The sequence below is a fragment of the Pseudonaja textilis genome, chromosome 5 (genome assembly GCF_049901715.1).
Source record: "Pseudonaja textilis isolate UNSWEBS1 chromosome 5, rPseTex1.2, whole genome shotgun sequence".
Lineage (NCBI taxonomy): Eukaryota > Metazoa > Chordata > Lepidosauria > Squamata > Elapidae > Pseudonaja > Pseudonaja textilis.
In genome coordinates this window covers 46,451,293-46,471,521 of record NC_141994.1, presented here as the reverse complement: position 1 = coordinate 46,471,521, position 20,229 = coordinate 46,451,293, and the positions used below count along the sequence as shown (strand labels likewise).

The window sequence follows — 20,229 nt, the reverse complement described above, 5'->3', positions numbered from 1 at the left end:
TCTCCGCGCGGCCGAAGCTCCTCCCCTCCAACCCCGCCTTCTCACGAGCCGCCCCTATAGCCCCAGTTTTGGCAGCGGGGTCCAGAATCTTCTAGAAACGAAAGTGGAGTTGCCCTCGATCTTGCCTCTTGCCGTTGCCTTTGGACTCACGCTTTTCTCCTTCGATTCAGTCCAATGACAGGATGCCAGTTAAAGCCGTAGCATTGCATTCACTGGTTCTGGTGCTTTCTTAACCATGATGGTGAGAAGAAGGCGCGAATGAAGCACTTTAACAAGTAGGCATTTATTTAGTCGACTACAATATAATGACCAGTCACTCGCCGAAGCTCAAGAGGCGAAATACAAAGCTGGTTACGATTGATGGTGACGTCATTATGTGCCGACCCAGTGGAAGCAAGGTCCTGCGAACTCAAATCGAGCTTAGTGTAACTGGCCATGCTTCAGGGTTGGGGATCTGGAAAGAGAGCGTTAGAGCGAAGTGGAGGAAGATCAGGACTTGGGGCGTTGCGATTTCTTCCGAGATCGCCCCGTAGTGTTGATTACTCTTCTTACAGGCAGGGAGCTCAGCGATGGTGTGGTTGCCAGTTCAGAGACTTACCCAACCTGTAAGGGTCAAATGCAACTTTTCAGGTCAGAGACTCAATTTGATGATACATAAGAGAACAATTCTGAAATTGTGGGCGAAAGCTAGTTATTTTAGGTACTCCCTCCATTTTGTATATTTTAAAAGAATATACAGTGAAAGAAACTTACTGTCTCAGTTTCAGCTGTGATACTTGTAGCTGATTTCGGGCTAAGGTGAAAAAAATTACTCTGCAGACCACGGTAGTATTAGGGAAAACTTATTAAAGAAACGTTTTTTCTATTTAAAATGAAAGTTTCAGAAACTGGTCAATTTAGCTTTCAAAATTGCTAACAAAATATTACCAGATGCTTAATTAACATGAGGTTTTTAAACTCAGTAAAGAACACCCTCTTTTTGGTTCCAGAGTAGAAAGACCCCAAACTGTCCTATTTTGTTTTGGATTTTTTTTAAGAGTGCCTAAATGTAAAGGGCATAATGGCTGCTTTAAGCCTTTTAGAGATTTTAGATGCTCTGCTTGTCAACACTTATAATTTTTACATTCTATATAAATATGTATAAAGGCTGCACTTTGAAAATTGGATTTTAGTATCAGCAGCAATCCTGTTTTATACCAAAAAACAGAACACTGCCATTCTTTAACACTTTAGGATTGTTGTAACAGTAACTATGAACGATAGAGTTGCTATAAAACTATTAATATCACTATTTTCTTATATAAGGGCCCATTATTGTTATTCCTATTAAGTATCATTGGATGGATCAGAAATGATTATTAGAAACATAATTTCAATACGTAATCTGCATTGTTTGGAATATCTCAAGTGATTTATCATAAATGTTTTAGCAATTTTTAAACTGGAGATTGGGTGATTTATTGTATAAATGAAAATACAATCAGTACCATAATTATAGCATTTGTAACCATAGTGAAGGAAATAAATGCTAAGATCAGAAATATTATTTTTATTTTTAAAGTTAAGCTTTTAACAGTCATCCAGAACAGGGGTCACCAACCTTTTGGACCCCAGGGACTACCAAACTCATAATTTTAAATCCCAGGGACCACTAACTGGTTCTGTGGGTGTGGCCTAATTTGTGGGTGTGGCTTAGTGGTCAGCTGACTGACTGGGCATGGCTTGTATGTAAATATAAATATTTATAAAAATATTAAATTTTTTATTAAAAAGCAACTTTTACCCAAAATCAGGCAAAGCAGGCAGGCAGATTGAGTTTCTCACAGAATCACAGATTCATTCAGAAATCTATCTGCCATTGGCTAGCTTAGTCTGTCATATAAAATTTGCTTGTAATCAAACTCATAAAATTTGCTTGCAAGCAAACTCATAAAATTAACTTACAACACACCATCTATGTAAATATTGAATTTTTTATTGAAAAAGAGTAACTTTTATCCAAAATCAGGCAAAGCAGGCAGGCAGATTGAGTTGCTCACAGAATCATTCAGTGATTTATCTATCTGCCATCTGCTAGCTCAGTCTCTCAAATTTGCTTCCCATGAGTCTGCATTGAATAATAGAACCTTCAGTCCTAAGGGAGATTCTGCTGTGCTTAAAAGCAGAGCCGAAGATCTAAAGACTAGCTAGAAAGCAAGAAATCAATTTCCTGCTTCCTAACTAATCTAAATCTCCCAGCACAGCAGAATACCTGATGGTCAGAAAAAGGAAAAACAGCAATTTAGCAGGCAAGCTTGCCGGATAAGTGAGTGGGTGGGGAAGGTTCCCACGGGCCATATGGGCGGCGTAGCCTTGTGTTTCTGCGCGGCCTGGCCTCCACAGCTTTGGGGGAGTGTTCTGAGAGTGAGATTTCTCTGCGGCCCACCAAAATTTTCTCACGGCCCACCAGTGAACCACAGCCCACCGGTTGACAACTGCTGATCTAGAAAGTTAAATATACAAAATAGGAACAACTATTGATAAACCATGAGTAAAAGAAATTATAGAAATACTTTATAATGACTTCTTCAATTTGTTTTCCCATCTGCTAACCTAAATATTAGTATTTTGCATTGAACATTAAACATTGAAGGTTATTGTTACTATCTAAGTAGTTTTGTTATGTTGTTTTTGCTTAGTTCAATAACTTGTCCTAGAAAGCATAGTGTATTCCAAATATTTAAATTTGCCTTACTGTGTGGGATTTGTAGTGTACAAGAGAACCATTCCTGGAAAGATTTTTATTTTTGATTCTGAACTTTTTGCAAAACCATTCATTTTTGAACATCATATTTACAAATGTGTGTATTTATTGCTGAATGTATACCTCGCTTTTCAGCCTATTCCATCAGTGAAGGTTACTTATATCAGTAAAAATGCAAAGTATTAGACAAACAATTAGGATCAGCCAGTGAAATATATTGAAATCTTATTCTAGAACTTTCATTGCTTTTTCAGATATTCACGTTAATATTATTAGTGCAGAAGTACCTGTGAGTATTGTTGAGTACATGTTTACCTTTAAACCAAAAAGAGATGAGTGGTGTTTGAGAATGGCAAACTTCACTTTGGCTCTATCACAAATTCAAAAGGGAGAACAGTTCAGTTTGATGCTATTCTGCTGTTTCATTTTAGGCTGCAAGTTTTGTTTCTTTCGAAAATTATCCATTCAACCAGTTCAACAAAAGAAGATTCCAAACCGATATCTAGGCCAGCCTAGCCCTTTCACACATCCACATCTTCTTAAGCCAGGTAAGGATAACGGTAATGCAACTCTAAGCACATTTGCTGTAGTGAGAAACAAGTGTCCAGAGACATTAAAATCCCAAACAAGTTTGCATAAAGCTCCACTAGTGACACTTTAACATCCCACGTTTTATAGTTTTCTTAAAGAACAACCTGGAGAAAAAAAGAATTTTATATCCTTCAATGAATTCCTATTTAGAATGTTTTATGTGCCAGCTAGAAAATTCTTCCTAAAATGCTACTCGTGTTCTCTTGGATATATGTATTTGTGATAAAGTATCACAAAAATCAGGGGTCCCCAACCCCCAGTCTGCGGTCCACAAAGCCCCATCTGCTCATGCATGGAATTTAATGCATGAAACCACACACCCCAGATCTGTGGAAAAACCATCCTCCAAGGGTTCAGTCCCTGGCACCTAAAAGGTTGGGGGCTGCTGATATAAATTACCCAATCGCAAGTAATGCTTGCAAAAAATTCTACGTTTGCAACAGCTGGAAAAAGTTACAGCAATTGTTTTCCATCAGAAGAATTGCCTCTTGTCATAAGAACTACTTCCAAAGTTAGAAAACCTTGTTGAGAGGACTTTTTGTCTCATCAGATTTACAGAGGGTGGACATGAGAGACAGAAGCAGATGTGCTGTTTAGATGTGGAAATATTGAGAAACTAAACATTCTTTACTGGCCTTCAGATGGCCTGTAAATATAATTTTTCTTCTATGAAGGTTTTGTTCTTTTTATCAATGTATTTTATTTTAGTTCTGCATTTTGAGTGGTATTTTCTATTTGAACAATCATTTCTTATCGTTTGACAGAATAGCAGATCAAAATCAGTTAGAAATAAATAACTGTAGTTGCTTGATTCACATTTGTGAATAAGACCCAGGATCAATTTCTATTAGAAAACAGAGAAAGCATTCATCAGTGCCTGGATTTTGCATTTTTCTGAACTCAACCTTTCACTGCATATATAGTCTGTTTTATGGCATTATTTGTCATTAGTTTTGTCTCTCTCTCTCCAAACATGTAGCTTGATTTTATGCATGTTTATTGGTAAGCTATTCTTTTAATCAAATTCATTATTAATTTCTTTAATATATTTCTATACAGAATGCCATGTTTTTCATTGATGTGCATTATTTATCTTTTCAACTGTTAATTAAATTTATGCTTCTGTAAAAGCCGATGTGAGTACTGCTAAGTAGCTTTCCTCATTTCAACTCTTTAGAAATTTTTTCTAAGATTTAGTTGTCCTTTGTCTGGTGCAGGGAACCAGAACAATTCCTTGGTTAGGCCAAAGTACTTTCTTTATTATAATTCCTCTATTACAAGTATTTTGCCAGGGTAACTGCATTCTCTTGGAAACTGACAGATCAAGGCTTCAAGAGTCTTGCCTCGGTCGCTTCTTACCACTGAGAGACTCTAAGCTAAACTGTCTCTTTACTCCTTCCTCTACTCTAGCCAGAGATTCCACCACATCTTTAATATTTGAAATGTGCGATTCTCTATTAATATTGATTAGGTAATTATAATGGGATATCAATGCCACTCACATTTTATTTGTATTACAGAAAATTTCAGTAGCTGGCATCTGAGTAGATAATGTGCCCAGCCAGCATTTGTCCTTCTGCACAGTGGAAAATGTCTTATTTTCATCTTGTCTAGTGATGCTGCTGCCCAGCAACTAGTTTAGGTCAGCAAATTGCTTATTGCAAGTAGGTTAATGTTTTTAAATTAAAGTGTGTACTGTGATATAATTTATGGAAGAAAAAAGCAAAACAAAATTTTAATCTAAAAGTATATTCTATATTTTTAAATTTTTGCTTCCTTTTGAAAAGCGTTTGGATAACTTTAAAAAAATGGATAGTTATCAGGTAGCAGTATGTTGCTATTAAAGATAGGAAAGAGCCTGGTATTTAGTGGAACAAATGTCTCTTCCTAAAGCACATGAGAAGTCCTACGACATCAAACCAAAGTTCATCATTTTTCATCAGTTTCCTGCAGTATCAGACAAAGTGCTTTTAGGGAGATCCATGTTTAAGGCATAAAGGCAGAAACCTGTCCCTGCCAATTACTGTAATCAGTATTCGCTATCATATTCCCTATGTATGTACTTCTAATACCCTCACTATTAACCAGCTACTTGTATTACTGATCACTGTTTTAGAAGTTCCACAATCCTCTGCAGTTATTTGGAGGATCATAGTCTAGAACACAGGTCCCTAAACCCCAGGCCACTGTCCACTACTGAGCCTTGAGCTTTTTGGAACTGGGCCGTGGAAGTGTGGGGCAAGCACACACATTCATGCATGTATCCCCACTCATGCAGGCAGCAGGTGAGTGTGAGCGGCATGTGTGCATGTCCACTACCACCTCTCCCTGCCCCTCCGGTCAGAGGTTGGATGTTGCTGGTTCAGAGTGGCCTGAAAACAGGCCAAAAACCAGGTGGGGGCTGGGCCAGCCAGTGATGGGATTAGCCCCAACCAGCTGAATCCAACCTTTGCCTTTGAGGTGAGTGGCCGGGAGGTGGGGCTGGGTGTGATGAGTGATGTCACCCACCCAGTCACATGACCAACTGGCCACACCTACCCAGCCAGAAAACCTATTGTTAAGTTGTTCCAATCCCATCACAGCCTCTGGTTCACAAAGCCAAAAAGGTTGAACTCTGGTCTAGAAAATATTGCCTCTCTTTTTTTTCTCTCTTCTCAATTTTAAAAGATGTTTTTCTAATGGGCAGAATCCGACTTGGGCAGCTAGCCAGAAAAATATAAAGAAAAACATTTAAAAATAGAGGCTACCAATTGTAAGTACATAGTATGTCCAGGTTTTATGCAGATATTTATATTTTTAAATGATAGGGCATATAATAAACCACCTACAGTAGCCCCATGGTGAGATGGGCAACAAATAGATTTATTAATAAAAAATATTCATTATTATGTTAACTAAATCCTTTTGATTCCACTAGAACATTTTGTTAGATTTAATGAAGATTCAGAAAATATAATTCTCACATTTTTTCAGCGTTATCTCTGTTCATTTTAATGGATTGGCTTTAATAGCTTTAATAAATACAAATCTGGATATAGACTATGTAAAGAAAATGTTCCATTTACAATCATTTTTTTGATATTTAGTCCAGTTTGGTTAAAATATTTTTGCTTTCTGGACATTGTATTCATTGTACATAGATTAGATTATAGATAAAATTAGATTGAATGATGAAATCTGAAGTTCTGAGAAAATTCTATATTACGTCTAATCTAATTCTTAGATACATAGCTTATTAAAGATCCTTTGTTAAATTCAGCATTATGAGCTGTGCATTTCATGGAGGAGTTATTGCTAGGTAATGAAATGTCCATATTGCTATCAAAATGCAGAGTACAACAAGCTCTACTGTCCTCTGTTCAATGTGCAAATGGTATATAAAGGTGTTCAAGTTTACTTTTCTTTGTTCCTCTCTCTCCCAATAATCATTTTTAGTCATAATCATTACATTAGTATTAACTGTAGCTTTTGGAATGCCTTATGAACTCAAGTTTCTACAAACAATTTTTGTTATTAATAATAGAGAAAAAATAATTTAGAGTTGAACTAGGAATGTGGAGACATGAGTGCAGAGAAAATGAATAAAAAAGGAAATGAACTGGCAAATGTGAGACTAATATCAAAAAGTTGTAAGCATTTAGCAGCATGAAAAAACTTGTTTCTAAAACAGAAAATGTGTTTTTGAATTCTATTTACAGGAGAGGTAACACCAGGATTATCACAAGTGGAATATGCTCTCCGTAGACACAAGTTGATGGCTCAGATACAGCAAGAGGTGCACGGGACAAATCACACAGTAATTCTGCTTTCAAATCCTACCTATTATATGAGCAATGATATTCCATATACCTTTCACCAGGACACTAATTTCCTATATTTGTGTGGCTTCCAAGAACCAGATAGTATCTTAGTGTTGCAAAGTGTGCCTGGTAGATCTTTGCCATATCACAAAGCTTTACTATTTGTTCCAAAACGAGATCCAAGCCGAGAGTTATGGGATGGGCCACGATCTGGCACGGATGGAGCAATGGCTCTCACTGGTGTAGATGAAGCATATACCATGGAAGAGTTTAGACATCTGGTATCTAAATTAAAAGGTATGAAAACAAAATAGATTTTGCACTGTATGAAATAGGATGATATTGAATCATTTCAACCATTTGCTGTCAAGCAAAGGCATAAAAGAGAGGAGATAGAAAGCTGGATGCATGCACTGCATTACAGGTAGTCCTCAACTTATGGCCAGTTGCTGAATGCCCAAAATACAGTCATGTAATGGGTGGGGTGGGTGTCAGAACTTCAAATCCAAGATGTAAGTACATTTTTGGGGGGGAGTTGGTCATAACTTTGAACAGTTAACCAGTCGTAAGTTGACAACTACCTGTAAGTCTTAGTATGGGTTGGATTCGCCTTAATATTTGAACCCAACAATTGTGATTCATAAAATATGGTTCATGGTAGGCATGTTATGTGAATTGCACATCAATTATTCAGTGACCTATAACTAAGGAAATAATAACTTCATGTGAGAAGTTTAACTCAATTAAAATCTTGCATTCCTAGCTTCATAAATGCCTTTATAGGGAAAAAAAACCCCTCAAAAATAATAATTTCAATAGTAAGGGGAGCAAATTTATTTTTGGATTTTAATGCAAATATTAACATGCAAAGTTCATATTTTCTGAAACTATACGCCACCTGAAAAACAGTATAAAGTGCCCAACTAAATATTATTTGATTGAAAGTTTACATTTCAGAAACACATACAAATGTTTATTTAACATTATTTCTAGGTTCCCCCAATCCCAAACGGCCTTCTAGATCATGGGTATATTTAAGGGCAAAGTTTATAAAAATTATGAATAGAGACAGACAGGCTTTGGAGAGTCTTACTTTGCCCAGTCTGTAGCCACATGATAGCTGTTATGCAATAGTGAAAGTCTCCTAAGTTTGTGGGGCTTATATATATTTGATACTTGTAAATTATACAGAAGAAATGATTACTACAGAACTGTAATTAATTTTATTGGTCTTTTGTTCCAAAGAGAACATTTAAGTTCTTCTTTCACAATTCCTTTCTTTAAGAAATTTTGTAGTAGAGTCATGTATATGTGCAACATATTGAAGGTGGTAAGTAATAGGGTTAGTGCACAAAAGAAAATAGCTGTCCATGCACAAGGCAACAAAAATAATTGAAAATAGCTTCTCAATTAGCTACTTAATTTGGAAACTGTTGCTTTAATCGTGCAAAAGTATATGCTTCCAACTTTTTCAAAGGATTTGCATAGTCCTACTAGGTACTTCATTTAGGGTGCATTCTTAACACACTTAGAGTGTTAAAAACATTACTTCTGTGTCACATGAATGAGAATGTATTCTGAAAAGAAGAAGCTTTGTTAAATTATGGTATAGAGATTCATAATCTATAGCTCCAGAGCCACTGCCATAGCCATGGAAGTGGCTCCAGAGTCCTATCAAAAGATATTGCTAATCTGAAATCTTTAATGCAATGGAAGTGGACAATATTAAATACTATAGGAATAACTAATAGTTTTATTAAGTCAATTGAGAATAACTAATAATTTAATTCAATCAATTTATATTAACTCTAGTTTAAATTATTTTTTATATATTTTATCTCCTCCATTTTTGCAGTGCAATTCTTGGCACTCTGTTCAAAGACCAAGTACAGTTCTTGATCCAAAAGAATTATATATTCTTATTCAAATGTACTTGAAATCTATTTTTGTATATAAAAGATGATGCACTGGGAAAACACATGCCCTCTTTACTCAGTTAATTTAGATCCATATCTTTGTTTCTAAGGTGCTGATCTGTTAGTGGGTTACACTTCATCAATATTTCTTACTACTGATTCCTTTCAGGCAGGTTTAAAAACACTATAAAATAAAAGTAACATCTCTTATTAAGGATTCCAGTATTGATTTGAATAGTTATCCAAATTTGGCTGCAATCTGACATTTACCAAAAATACGCAAACATCTCTCCAAAGAAGAGCATAGTTAATTAAACTTAAAGTGTAACTATATTCTGTTTCACAGATGATTCTAGCACAGTTTGGTATGATGTTGCTAAATCTGTGCATCCCCAGCTCCATTCTGATTATCTTCTGCATCTGGCTGAGGTAAAAGCTAAATACAACAACCGTGTTCGAGCTGTCCGGCATCTAGTGCAAAACTTACGGCTGATCAAATCTGCCACAGAGATTGAGAGGATGAAATTTGCTGCCAAAATCACTTCACAGGTATCGATCAAAGCATTTATGTTGCACAAGGTGTTAAGAAACAAAAAAGGCATGATATTGGAATTCATGCCAAAAGGAAAATGACACGTAGATATAGCTGGCATCTTTCTACTAGGATGTTTCTGTAACTAATGCTGATTATTTATTCCAGAAATAAAATATGGGGTCCTTCTCCTTGTGTTTATGGAAAGCCTTCTGTCAACAAGTACCACTGTAGTTCCTTATGTTTCACATAATAAGATTATAATCATAGAAGTTAGTGTGACAAATACCAGTGAGGAAGAAATCAAACATACCTGAACACTTTCCATAATACATCATAATCTAAAGTGTACATTTACAGCAGTGATCCAATTTATATTGCATCCCAATATGGTACATTCACCTCCTCAACCAGCTCTTCCTCACTGGTTAGAAATCAGATTAGGAGACCTGATCCTCTTGTCTCATCTTTTGGAAAATATAATGATATTTTGGAAACTTAACATATTAATTAGTAGTTTTTATTACTGCATTTCAACAGGCATTCATAGAGACTATGTTTACAAGTAAAGCACCAGTGGATGAAGCATTTCTATATGCTAAGGTATGTGCTTTTTTTGCATTGTGGAAAAGAGTCCTTCACTATAACCTGACAGCCAGTTTTTAGGTTATATTCACATGTGATGTGTATGCTGACATAACATGTGATAGGTTTCTATTAATCCTCATATGCTTAATTTAGAACTATTAACAAAAAATTATTACTAAAGGAGAACATCAAGAGAGACACCAGGATTTTAATAAAGTGTAGAAAGGATTTATTAACAAATTGCCTCAGTACTTACAGATGGTAAATCCCATTGAACTTGATAAGATATGCTTTTGAATAGATTTGTGTAGGGGACTACTGATAGCCTTTCATCTGAACGATGAGAGAATTTTGCTCTTCAGCACTTCTTGAACATTATCTTTCCTTAAGAATACCTGTTATAAAAATGAAATATCAAGGGAAAAATAGTGCAAATGCAAAGTGTTAATGTATTTGCACATTTTAATTTAGAGGTATTTTCCCTATAAACATTCTCTTATACATATATAGTATCTAAAAATATATTTTGGTTCTAATTAACAGTTGAGAGAACCAACAGCCACCCCCTCAAACCTAATGACAATGTAAGAATAAGTACAGATTAAAGTCTCTTCCTTTTCAAAGGAACAAAATTGAGTAGGAAATACAGCCTACAAAAAAAAATAATGTGGTTAGTACCTCCTAGTGTTTCATGTTGTTTTCATTTAGTAAAAGAAATCCTTGCCTGGTTTGCTGCTCCTAAGAAACCAATTTTTGTCTATGGATATGCACCCAGATCAAGATAAATATAGGTACAGGGAGAAAGATTGGGCATAGATAGAAGCACGCAAGAAAAATTACCTTTGATTTTGCTGTTTCAAAACAATCACCAAGTTCTTGAGAGTTTTTTCCTGAAAAAAATAGACATGTTATACTTTTTGCTTCGCATAGCGTACTAGGTTTCTGTATTCACATTCTGTAGAAGAGAAGAGAAATGTATGGCTTTTCAGATGGTACTGAACAACAAAATTCCTCTCCGCTAATTCCAATAACTGAAGCTGTTAGGTATTTTACTTAAGCAGTAGCTTGCTCTGTGAGTTGATGTATATATTTCCTTCAAGGAGCTAAAAATACCTTTTATGTGGTTGATCATTTTTTTGTCCTCACAGCAAACTATGATACAGATCCATTAAGTCCTTACTCACCAACTGTAATTGGGACCATAATTTCTATTGCTAAGTGATACAGTTGTAAAGCACAATGACAGATGACTTTGCTGCTTAACAATGGAAATTGTGGCATTTTCAGTTGTTGGTAAGTGAATCATCGCAAGTCATTAAAAAAGGATGTCATGTAGTCCCCTTTTGTGAACTCCAGCTTTCCCATTGACTTTGTTTGTAGGAAGTTGGCAAAGAAGGATGTAAATGGTGATTATGTGCCTGCGGTGATACTGCAATTGTTATAAGTATGGTCATAAGTACCATTCATTCCTGCACTGTTGTAAGTTTGAACAATCATGAATGATTGTTAAGCGAGGACCACCTTCCTATTCAAACATACAGTGTATCCCATATATTTTGCTACTTTGCTAGCTCAAGTATGGGCATTGGCAGAACCTTTGTGAGAAAGGGCTTGGATAAAAGCTGTGCATTTATTTCAACAATTAATGGATTATTTTATTTCCAGTTTGAATTTGAGTGCCGGGCTCGTGGTGCTGATATTTTAGCTTATCCCCCTGTGGTTGCCGGTGGCAACAGGTCCAATACCTTGCATTATGTGAAAAACAATCAACTTATCAAGGTAACTGAATGAACGCTGCAATATAATAGCATTATTATCTACTGAACCTCTCCAAAAGAAATAAATCAAGATACACTGCCGTAATATATTAACTAAGCCATTTAAGAAGATTGGAATGAAACTACAGTTTTAAGAGAGGATATAATCCTGTTTCTGAGTACCTTCTTAAACTGAGTAGACCATAACCAGTTCTACTGCATTCTAGTGTGTTTCTGACTGTCCTATATTTCTAGAGGAAAAAATCTACTTCCTCATTCTATGGAGTAGAACAAAGAAATTTAGGAATATTCTTACGGTGTATTGCATATGAATCTTTTAATGAGGAAATATGGGGATTTGTTTAAAGAGTATAAAAGCAATCTACCTCTGAACAGGCATGGCCCCCAATAATATCTGCCACTACTCATATGAATTGGTTGATTTGTTTCATGAGAAAAATGAATTTTTTCAGGCAGCCTTCTCTTCGCCTCCTTCCCCACCAATGTGCTTGATGAATATGACCAGTATTGGCCAATAAAAGTGGGTGCAATTAAAAGATAGTACTTAAATGAAAGTAAATGAGATTTAACACAGCAATAGCTTTTAAGTTAGATCAACTTTCTCATTTTGGCACCTTGTGCTGGACTGACAGTTATTGGATTACAGAAGATAATAATAATAGTAATAGTAATAATAATAATAATTTGTCACCTCTTCTGTTCATCATCGCCATGACCCCCCATCCACAATTTTACAGAAAACTAACCTGGGTTATCAAATTGCTAAAAATTCACAAAAAATCTCTCACCCGCTGTACATGGATGATTTGAAGTTATATGGAAAATCAGAAATTGAAATCACAGTTAATGACCAATACAGTTCGAATTTTCAGCACTGACACCAGCATGGAGTTCGGCCTGGACAAATGCTCCACAATGGCACTGAAGAAAAGAAAAATCGTAGAAAGTGATGGAATCAAAATGCCCAATGGACAAACCATCAAGTGCCGCCAACCTGAAGCCTACAAATACCTGGGCATACTGCAGCTGGACAATGTCAAGCATGGGCAAGTGAAAAATGTGGTCAGCAAAGAATACACACAGAGGGTCAGAAAATTCTAAAAAGCAAACTGAATTATGGTAACACCATCAAAGCTATAAATACCTGTGCCATACCAGTCATCAGATATACTGCTGGGATCGTAAACTGGGCACAGGCAGAGCTGGACAGCCTAGATAGGAAAATGAGAAAACCAATGACCATACACTATGCGCTACACCCGCGTAGTGATGTTGACAGGCTATATTTGTGCAGAAAAGCAGGCGGCAGAGGACTTTTGCAAGTGAAGCAGACAGTTGAAGAAGAGAAAAATGCTCTGGCAGATTATGTGAAAGACAGTGTTGAACCAGCTTTGATGGAGGTCAACAATAAGCTGCTCAAAGTGCAGCAAACCAAGAATCAATACAGGAAACCAGCGATGCAAACTCGGGCTGACATCTGGTGTAACAAAGCACTGTATGGACAGTTCATTAAAAAGATCCAAGGAAAAGTAGATAAGAAAAAGACATGGTTATGGCTTACCAACAAAACACTGAAGAAAGAGACAGAAGGCCTGATTCTTGCAGCCCAAGAACAAGTCATCAGAACGAATGCATTCAAAGCCAGAATAGAAAAATGAACTGATGACTCCAAATGCAAAGAAGGAGGCGAAACCATTGATCGCATACTGAACCGTTGCAAGAAAATTGCTCAGACTTACTACAAACAACATCACAACACAGTCACTCAGATGGTCCACTGGAACTTGTGTCACAACTACCATCTGCCTGTAGCAAAGAACTGGTGGGATCATAAGCCTGAAAAAGTGGTCAAAAATGAGCATGCAAAACTACAGTGGGACATCCGAATACAGACTGACAAAGTTTTTGAACACAATACCCCGGATATCATGATTGTGGAGAAGAAAAATGTGTGGATCATTGACATTGTCATACCTGGTGACAGCAGAATCAACAAGAAACAACTTGAAAAAATCACCAGATATCAAGACTTGAAAATTGAACTGCAGAGACTCTGGCATAAACCAGTGCAGGTGGTTCCAGTCGTATTTGGCACACTGGGTGCTGTGCCAAAGACCTAGGCAAGCACTTAAAAACAATTGGCACTGACAAAATCACATATGATGACCCAGGGTGGGATACAAAAGCAACAAAGTCACAAAAACAAGTGAAATCCCTTTAATTCCTTCAACTTGGCTTCAGTTCAATTATCAATGACTGGAGAAAAAACTCCCCACAAACAGTTGCGAAAAGGAAGAACTTCCATTCAAACTCAAAATACATATAAATTATAAACAGGAAAAAACAACACAAACCACACTGAAGCAATTAATGAGACAAGGCAGGATAAGGGCTTGAAGACATACACAGATATCAAAATACACACACTGGGAAGGAAACCAGAACTCCGATAAGAACTGACAAACTAGAAATATTTTCATGCTTTGCTTCCAGCATTGGCCCATGTGCAGTTTGTCCTTTTAAACAGTCCTCACAGCTGCAGCCCATGAAGGCAATCAAGGCTCTTTCCTCCCCCGTAGACCACTCCATTCACATTTCTCCCTTGTCCGCTCCACCCTGTGTGCCCTAGGATGAAGAGGGGATGGGCCTGGGTCTTCCTCTGAAAGCCCAGCTGGCCTGTGCTGTTCCCCATTTTCCTCCACAACCTCCGGACCCACACTCCCACTCTCTGTCAGCTGTTCCTTCTCTCCCTCAGATTCTAACGGGCATGATATCACCATTGGTCAGCTGTAGAAGGCCACCTTACTGGGATCTGCTCGCATAATTCGCCGATACATCACGCAGTCCTAATGATTTGTGATACGAAACCCAGCATAGTTATCTCGTTTGCTGTGTACACTGTCATTTTTGATGATGATGATGATGATGATGATGATGATAATAATAATAATAATAATAATAATAATAATAATAATAATAATAATAATAATAATAATAAACTACTTGAACAGTTCCTAGGTCTTTGGTTAGGACTTGAGCTGTTGAGCTACCAACCAGCCCCAAAGGCTGTGAATCTCACTAAAAATTAAATAATATTAATAATAATATGACTTTGGAAAAAGAAATCATGTGTTATCCCAATTGTAATTGGAGCCCTTGGAGCAATACCCAAAGGGCTACCTCGCTATTTGGAAATTCTGACTATCAGATTTGAATACCCTGATTCTACAAAAAACCACCCTACTTGGAACAGTTTATATCCTCCGACGCAACCTTAACAGTTCCTAGGTCCTTGGTTAGGACTCGAGCTGTTGAGCTACCAACAAGCCCCAAAGGCTGTGAATCTCAGTAAAGATTAACTAATAATAATAATAAAAAAAATAAGAGTGATGGAAAGTGTTAAAATAAGTTGAACATCAAAGCTTGCAGAGAAGGAGAGTGCACTGTAACTATAAAAAGCTACACTCTGCTGAACTATTTGATGAAAAAGCAAATGTAATTTATCTCACTAAGGATAAATCCAGGTTTGTCTGTTTGTTTTAAAAAAAACTATACTGTTTAAATGAAATTCTTAAGTGCCAAGTAATTGCTTTTTCTTATGCTGCAGGATGGAGAAATGGTTTTATTGGACGGAGGGTGTGAATACTCTTGTTATGTGAGTGACATTACCCGCACTTGGCCCATCAATGGCAGGTAGGTCCTGTACCCAGCAAAGAAACATCAAGTTGGTTGCAGTTTTTCTGAAAATGTTTCATTATTGTGATTTCTTCATTTCATTATACTTCAGAATCATCCTTGCCAACACTGTAATTGCAGTTTTTAGTGCAATGTACTACAGGCATCCTGCTTCCCCTGCTCTAGAGTTCAGATATGCTTTGTGGTACTGCAAAACCAGATAATTCAGAAAAGTTTGCATGTCATTATTTCATTTCAGAATGTTAATGGCAAAATATTATTTATCAATTTCACTGATATTTTCCAAGTTAAAATTACGGAAAGATTTGAAACGAGGTGTTCAGGTATGCAGTCTTCCACCAACATTTTGGACTAGAACAAGCCCAAAGGACTGTGCCTCATAATTGTTTTGTACATGCATCTTAGCATTTAATTTTTTGCTTTTCTTTCTGCTTAAATCTCACTTGAGCTGATTTGTGTTTTTCTCTTATTGACAGGTTCACTAGTCCCCAGGCAGAGCTGTACCAGGCTATATTGGAGGTCCAGAAGTCATGCCTAAGACTTTGTTCTTCAGGTGTGAGCCTAGAAAACATCTACAATTTAATGCTAACTCTCATTGGACAGAAGTTGAAAGAATTGGGAATCCTAAAGGATAGCACTAGTGAGGGTCAGGTCTTCAAGGTATTTGGTTTCTTTGCATATCTGTTACCCTGTTATTTTCCCTGGCTAAAAACAACAACAGTGAACAGTAAAAAACGTGAGCAATCCTTTAAATCAGGGGTTTTCAAACTTGACAGCTTTAAGACTTGTGGACTTCAACTCCCAGAATTCCTCCTCCAGTCATGTTAGCTCAGGAATTCTGGGAGTTGAAGTCCACAAATCTTGCAAAATTTGAAGACTTGCTTTAAATCATCCCATTTAAGTTTTGAAGTTGTAATTTCCTGCATATATACAGGTCTAAAAGAAATACAGATAGTCATAGATTTACAACCTGACCCTTAAGAATCATTTAGACTTATGATGGACCTCCCCAGAGTTACTTACAATTTATTTTTGGAGTTAGAACAACACCCCCACCCCCAGTCACACAATCCCATTTTGGGCTCTTGGCAACTGAGTCACCTTTACTTCCAGCTTTTGACCAAAAAAAAAAAAATCATTGTGGGAAATGAATTTGCTTCAGAATCACAGTATTCACAACCACTGCTGTAAAAAACAATTGTAAATTCAAATATGGTCACATTATGCCTCAATTTATTACTATAATTCCAGGCTCAATTTCTGTCATGAATCAAGAAGTACCTTTATTAGTTGGTGATAAGTCGAAGGTTATTAGCAGTATAGTATCTCTTTCATCCAGCAGATGGCAGAATGTATGTATGTATACACACATACACAAACACAAACACATACACACACACACGTACACCAATTGTTTTAATTCTTCAGGAATGGTGGGATAAATACAAGATGCATCACTATAGCATTATTTTGAAATTTTTCACAAGTTGTGGGAGCCAACAGAATAAACCTTAAATATGTATTTAACCCAGCAATCCTATATTGGTCTGCCCAGTATCTCTTCTAATGGAGCAAGAAAAAACTTGTGGATCTCTGAAGAGCCACAACCTGTTGGCATAAACAATATTAGATGGAGAGAGTATGGTTTTGCATTGTACAGCTTCCAATAAAATTAGCTTAAATCAGTGGATATTTTGAACTAATATGAATTTCTGTTTCAACGGGCAAATGTAGGAAAATATTTCATACTAAGTAAAACAGAGTGTTATGAGATGTGCTACTCTTGCAAGTTATGTATTGAGAACATTTTAAAATGGAAAGTGATCCTATCCTGGGCTTTTTTGTGTTATGCTCTTTAAGAATATTTTTATGTAATGGCTACTTCAACAACATAAAGTCATAGACCAACTACCTCGCAGAGTGAGGCGTACTGCTGCTTCTGGATATTCTTGCCTACTCTGATTTGTGAAATTCACAGGAGCTGAAAAGTTTCAGAACCCCAGTAAGAATAACCTATTTGAAAAATGGTTATGTTCATGCTCGTCTGCTGGAAAAAGTGATGAGGTTTTGAACAAGAACCCAAGCTTAGGTCAAATGATTTTGAATAAACATTGCATAAAATTTAGGCAAGATACTGAAATAAATGATGGCCTCACAATTCCATGTAATATTAATTTTTACCCACAGAGGAATCTGCCAGCTAAAAAATCAAAGGTACCTTGGAGCTCAAAATAGACACTATTTGCCTTTAACACCAAACTGATTGTCATTTATATATTTTTCTTAAAGACTAGAGTCTGTTGCCCTTACAACAAACAGTAAATTTTATAGATGCAAGGCAGAAATGGTGCCAACAGAAAACATAATAGTTGTATTTATAAGTAAGAACAACAAATTAATGTTATATTTCCTTTTCATTGTATGCTTCTATTACATTTTGTGCTGAAGACATATCCATCCAACATTACTCCAAATTTTGCTTGTTTTAGGAATGTATTATTTTTTTTGCCTCATAGGCTGTTCGTAAATACTGTCCACATCATGTAGGGCATTATCTGGGAATGGATGTTCATGATACACCTGACGTATCCCGATCAACTTTCCTCCAGCCAAGCATGGTGATTACCATCGAGCCAGGTAAAATACTGCACCAGTGAAAGCAATATAAAAAGATGTGTGTCTATGTGTGGTATCTTGAAATGAAGAATCCCCACTTATTTATGCAATGATTGCTACAATCATTTCTCAAAAATTATTTTTTTAAAATTATTCTCAAAAATTTCAGTGCAATTGTTTTTCTGTTTTGTTTTTAAATAGCTTCGGATTCTTAATATATCCTCTCTCTACTGTATCTATTATTCACCCCCATAAATGTGAGAAGGCAATCATCTTAGAAGCATTGAGAACTATCCAGAAAACACTGCCATTTGCTTGATAGATTTAACTATGAACAAGCAACCTTCATGATATTTAGTCTGTAGGAAAATAATTTTAAAAGGGTGCTTAATAGGACTTATATCAGGGTAGAGTAGCTTGTAAAAACTATTCTATTCTTGTAAGTTTGGCCCAGTATTTCCACTGCTGATACAAAATGAAGTGTGTATTGTATTATATCAATTGGATCAAAATGGAGATATACTTGCTATGCCTTCTAAACCCTGAAGAAATATACTGTATAATTTGCTAACTGAATCTGATAGATTTTGATCAGTATTTTTATTTCCAGGCATTTACATACCTGAAGATGATACAAGTGCCCCTGAACGATTCCGTGGCATAGGAATACGCATTGAAGATGATGTGGTGGTGACAGAGAATGTACCATTAATCTTGTCTGCAGATTGCCCAAAGGAGATCTATGATATTGAACAGGTTTGCAGCTGTAGCCTTTGATTGTTCTTCACTGCCTTTTATACTTTGCTCGGGTTTAGATTGGAAAATACATGTGCATATCTAAGAGTTTTTCGTAACTTATAGAATTGCTTAACTAGATAGAGTCACTACTAGAAAAATATTACTTGCAAGGAACTGTGTGTAAATATTTTGCAAGGCACAATTACACTATTTAAATGGGAAAATGTACATTACTGTTCAACATGTATTTTAAAGTTATGCTAATACTAAAACAAAGCCGATGAAACAAAATTCATTTGGTCTATTTCTTTCTCTGCTTATACCGTGATGATGTTATTTACAGAGATGTAGTGAATATCAGTTGTATTGACATTTCTCATACTGCATACGTGCCTCCATAACAATTAAATTTCAGTTTTAGTTTTTTAGTTGTAAGAGCTGAAAAGAAAAGGAGAGTTTTTCTGGATACAATAATTTCCAGTGTATAAAGGAAAAGCAAAATAAAAATAAAAACCAACCCACCCTCAAACTTGAAATTAGAAGAGTTTTTCCCCTTTTCAGAAGATACAAGAAGGGCTGCGGTGTTGGGAAATCCATTAATGTGAAAATGAGGGTACTATATATAAAGGACAACTAGAGATAAATGCCTGTGCAGAATTAGATGTGGCAAAGCTATTGGTTACAATGTGTTTAAGCACACACAGTACTGCATATATTGATGATGGTTTTAGTTATTAAAAAATGTCAGTTTTAGGTTAAAATAATATGAACTCATTTGATAAATTCACAGTGAATCAGATCCAAGATGCTTATCAACGGAATTGTGATTGCTGTATTTTTCTTCTTTATGTACTCAACCTCTCATAGGAGATGTGAATACAGAAGTACTTTGGGATCCAAACTATGAAAAGTACTGCATTTATATTAAATTTTCCTTGACTAAATACCCACAAATGGTAACCCAAAAACTGGTAACACTCCAATTTTTATATTGTGGTAAAATCTAGCAACTGATATAAGACTATTTCTGAAGTGATGCAAAGCATCAGGATTTTTTTATTTGAAATTCTTACAAAATGTTTTAAGGTTGAGGTCTTAATGCCACATATTATCAGAAGATCAAAACAATCAAAAAATTGAGAAATCAACAAGTAGAAACATAAAAATAAGTACGCTAATAAGTTCACAAATATGATTAAGGCTTAATACTATTTTAGTTGGGTCAAATCAA

The 20,229-nt window shown here is 36.1% G+C and overlaps 1 protein-coding gene, 1 long non-coding RNA gene and 1 pseudogene across 10 annotated transcripts in view; 2 read left to right on the top strand and 1 right to left on the bottom strand.

The window, feature by feature from the left end:
• Window positions 1-22: 22 nt before the first annotated feature.
• Window positions 23-20,229, top strand: part of XPNPEP3 (X-prolyl aminopeptidase 3) — a 21,282-nt gene continuing 1,075 nt past the window's right edge. For 2 of the 8 annotated variants that reach the window (XM_087934764.1, XM_087934766.1), the window contains exons 1-11: window positions 391-630; window positions 3,175-3,291; window positions 4,855-4,976; window positions 7,033-7,431; window positions 9,397-9,599; window positions 10,123-10,185; window positions 11,836-11,949; window positions 15,556-15,641; window positions 16,121-16,304; window positions 18,161-18,281; window positions 18,871-19,016. In XM_087934764.1, the coding sequence (XP_087790890.1) occupies window positions 7,089-7,431; window positions 9,397-9,599; window positions 10,123-10,185; window positions 11,836-11,949; window positions 15,556-15,641; window positions 16,121-16,304; window positions 18,161-18,281; window positions 18,871-19,016 (1,260 nt within the window). In that variant the 5' untranslated portion in view covers window positions 391-630; window positions 3,175-3,291; window positions 4,855-4,976; window positions 7,033-7,088. Of the gene's footprint in view, window positions 276-390; window positions 631-3,174; window positions 3,292-4,854; window positions 4,999-7,032; window positions 7,432-9,396; window positions 9,600-10,122; window positions 10,186-11,835; window positions 11,950-15,555; window positions 15,642-16,120; window positions 16,305-18,160; window positions 18,282-18,870; window positions 19,290-20,229 lie in introns of those variants that run through there. The other 6 variants (XM_087934763.1, XM_087934762.1, XM_087934767.1 and 3 more) reach the window with 5 other exon arrangements.
• LOC113433969 (uncharacterized) overlaps window positions 7,321-20,229 on the bottom strand; it is a 19,023-nt gene continuing 6,114 nt past the window's right edge. For both annotated transcript variants that reach the window (XR_015743873.1, XR_003373741.2), the window contains exons 2-6: window positions 12,737-12,869; window positions 11,011-11,060; window positions 10,427-10,565; window positions 9,896-10,049; window positions 7,321-7,419 (exon numbers count right to left, since the gene is read on the bottom strand). This is a non-coding gene — a long non-coding RNA (uncharacterized LOC113433969). The remainder of the gene's footprint in view (window positions 7,420-9,895; window positions 10,050-10,426; window positions 10,566-11,010; window positions 11,061-12,736; window positions 12,870-20,229) is intronic.
• On the top strand, window positions 13,076-14,904 carry LOC148125633 (uncharacterized; annotated as a pseudogene).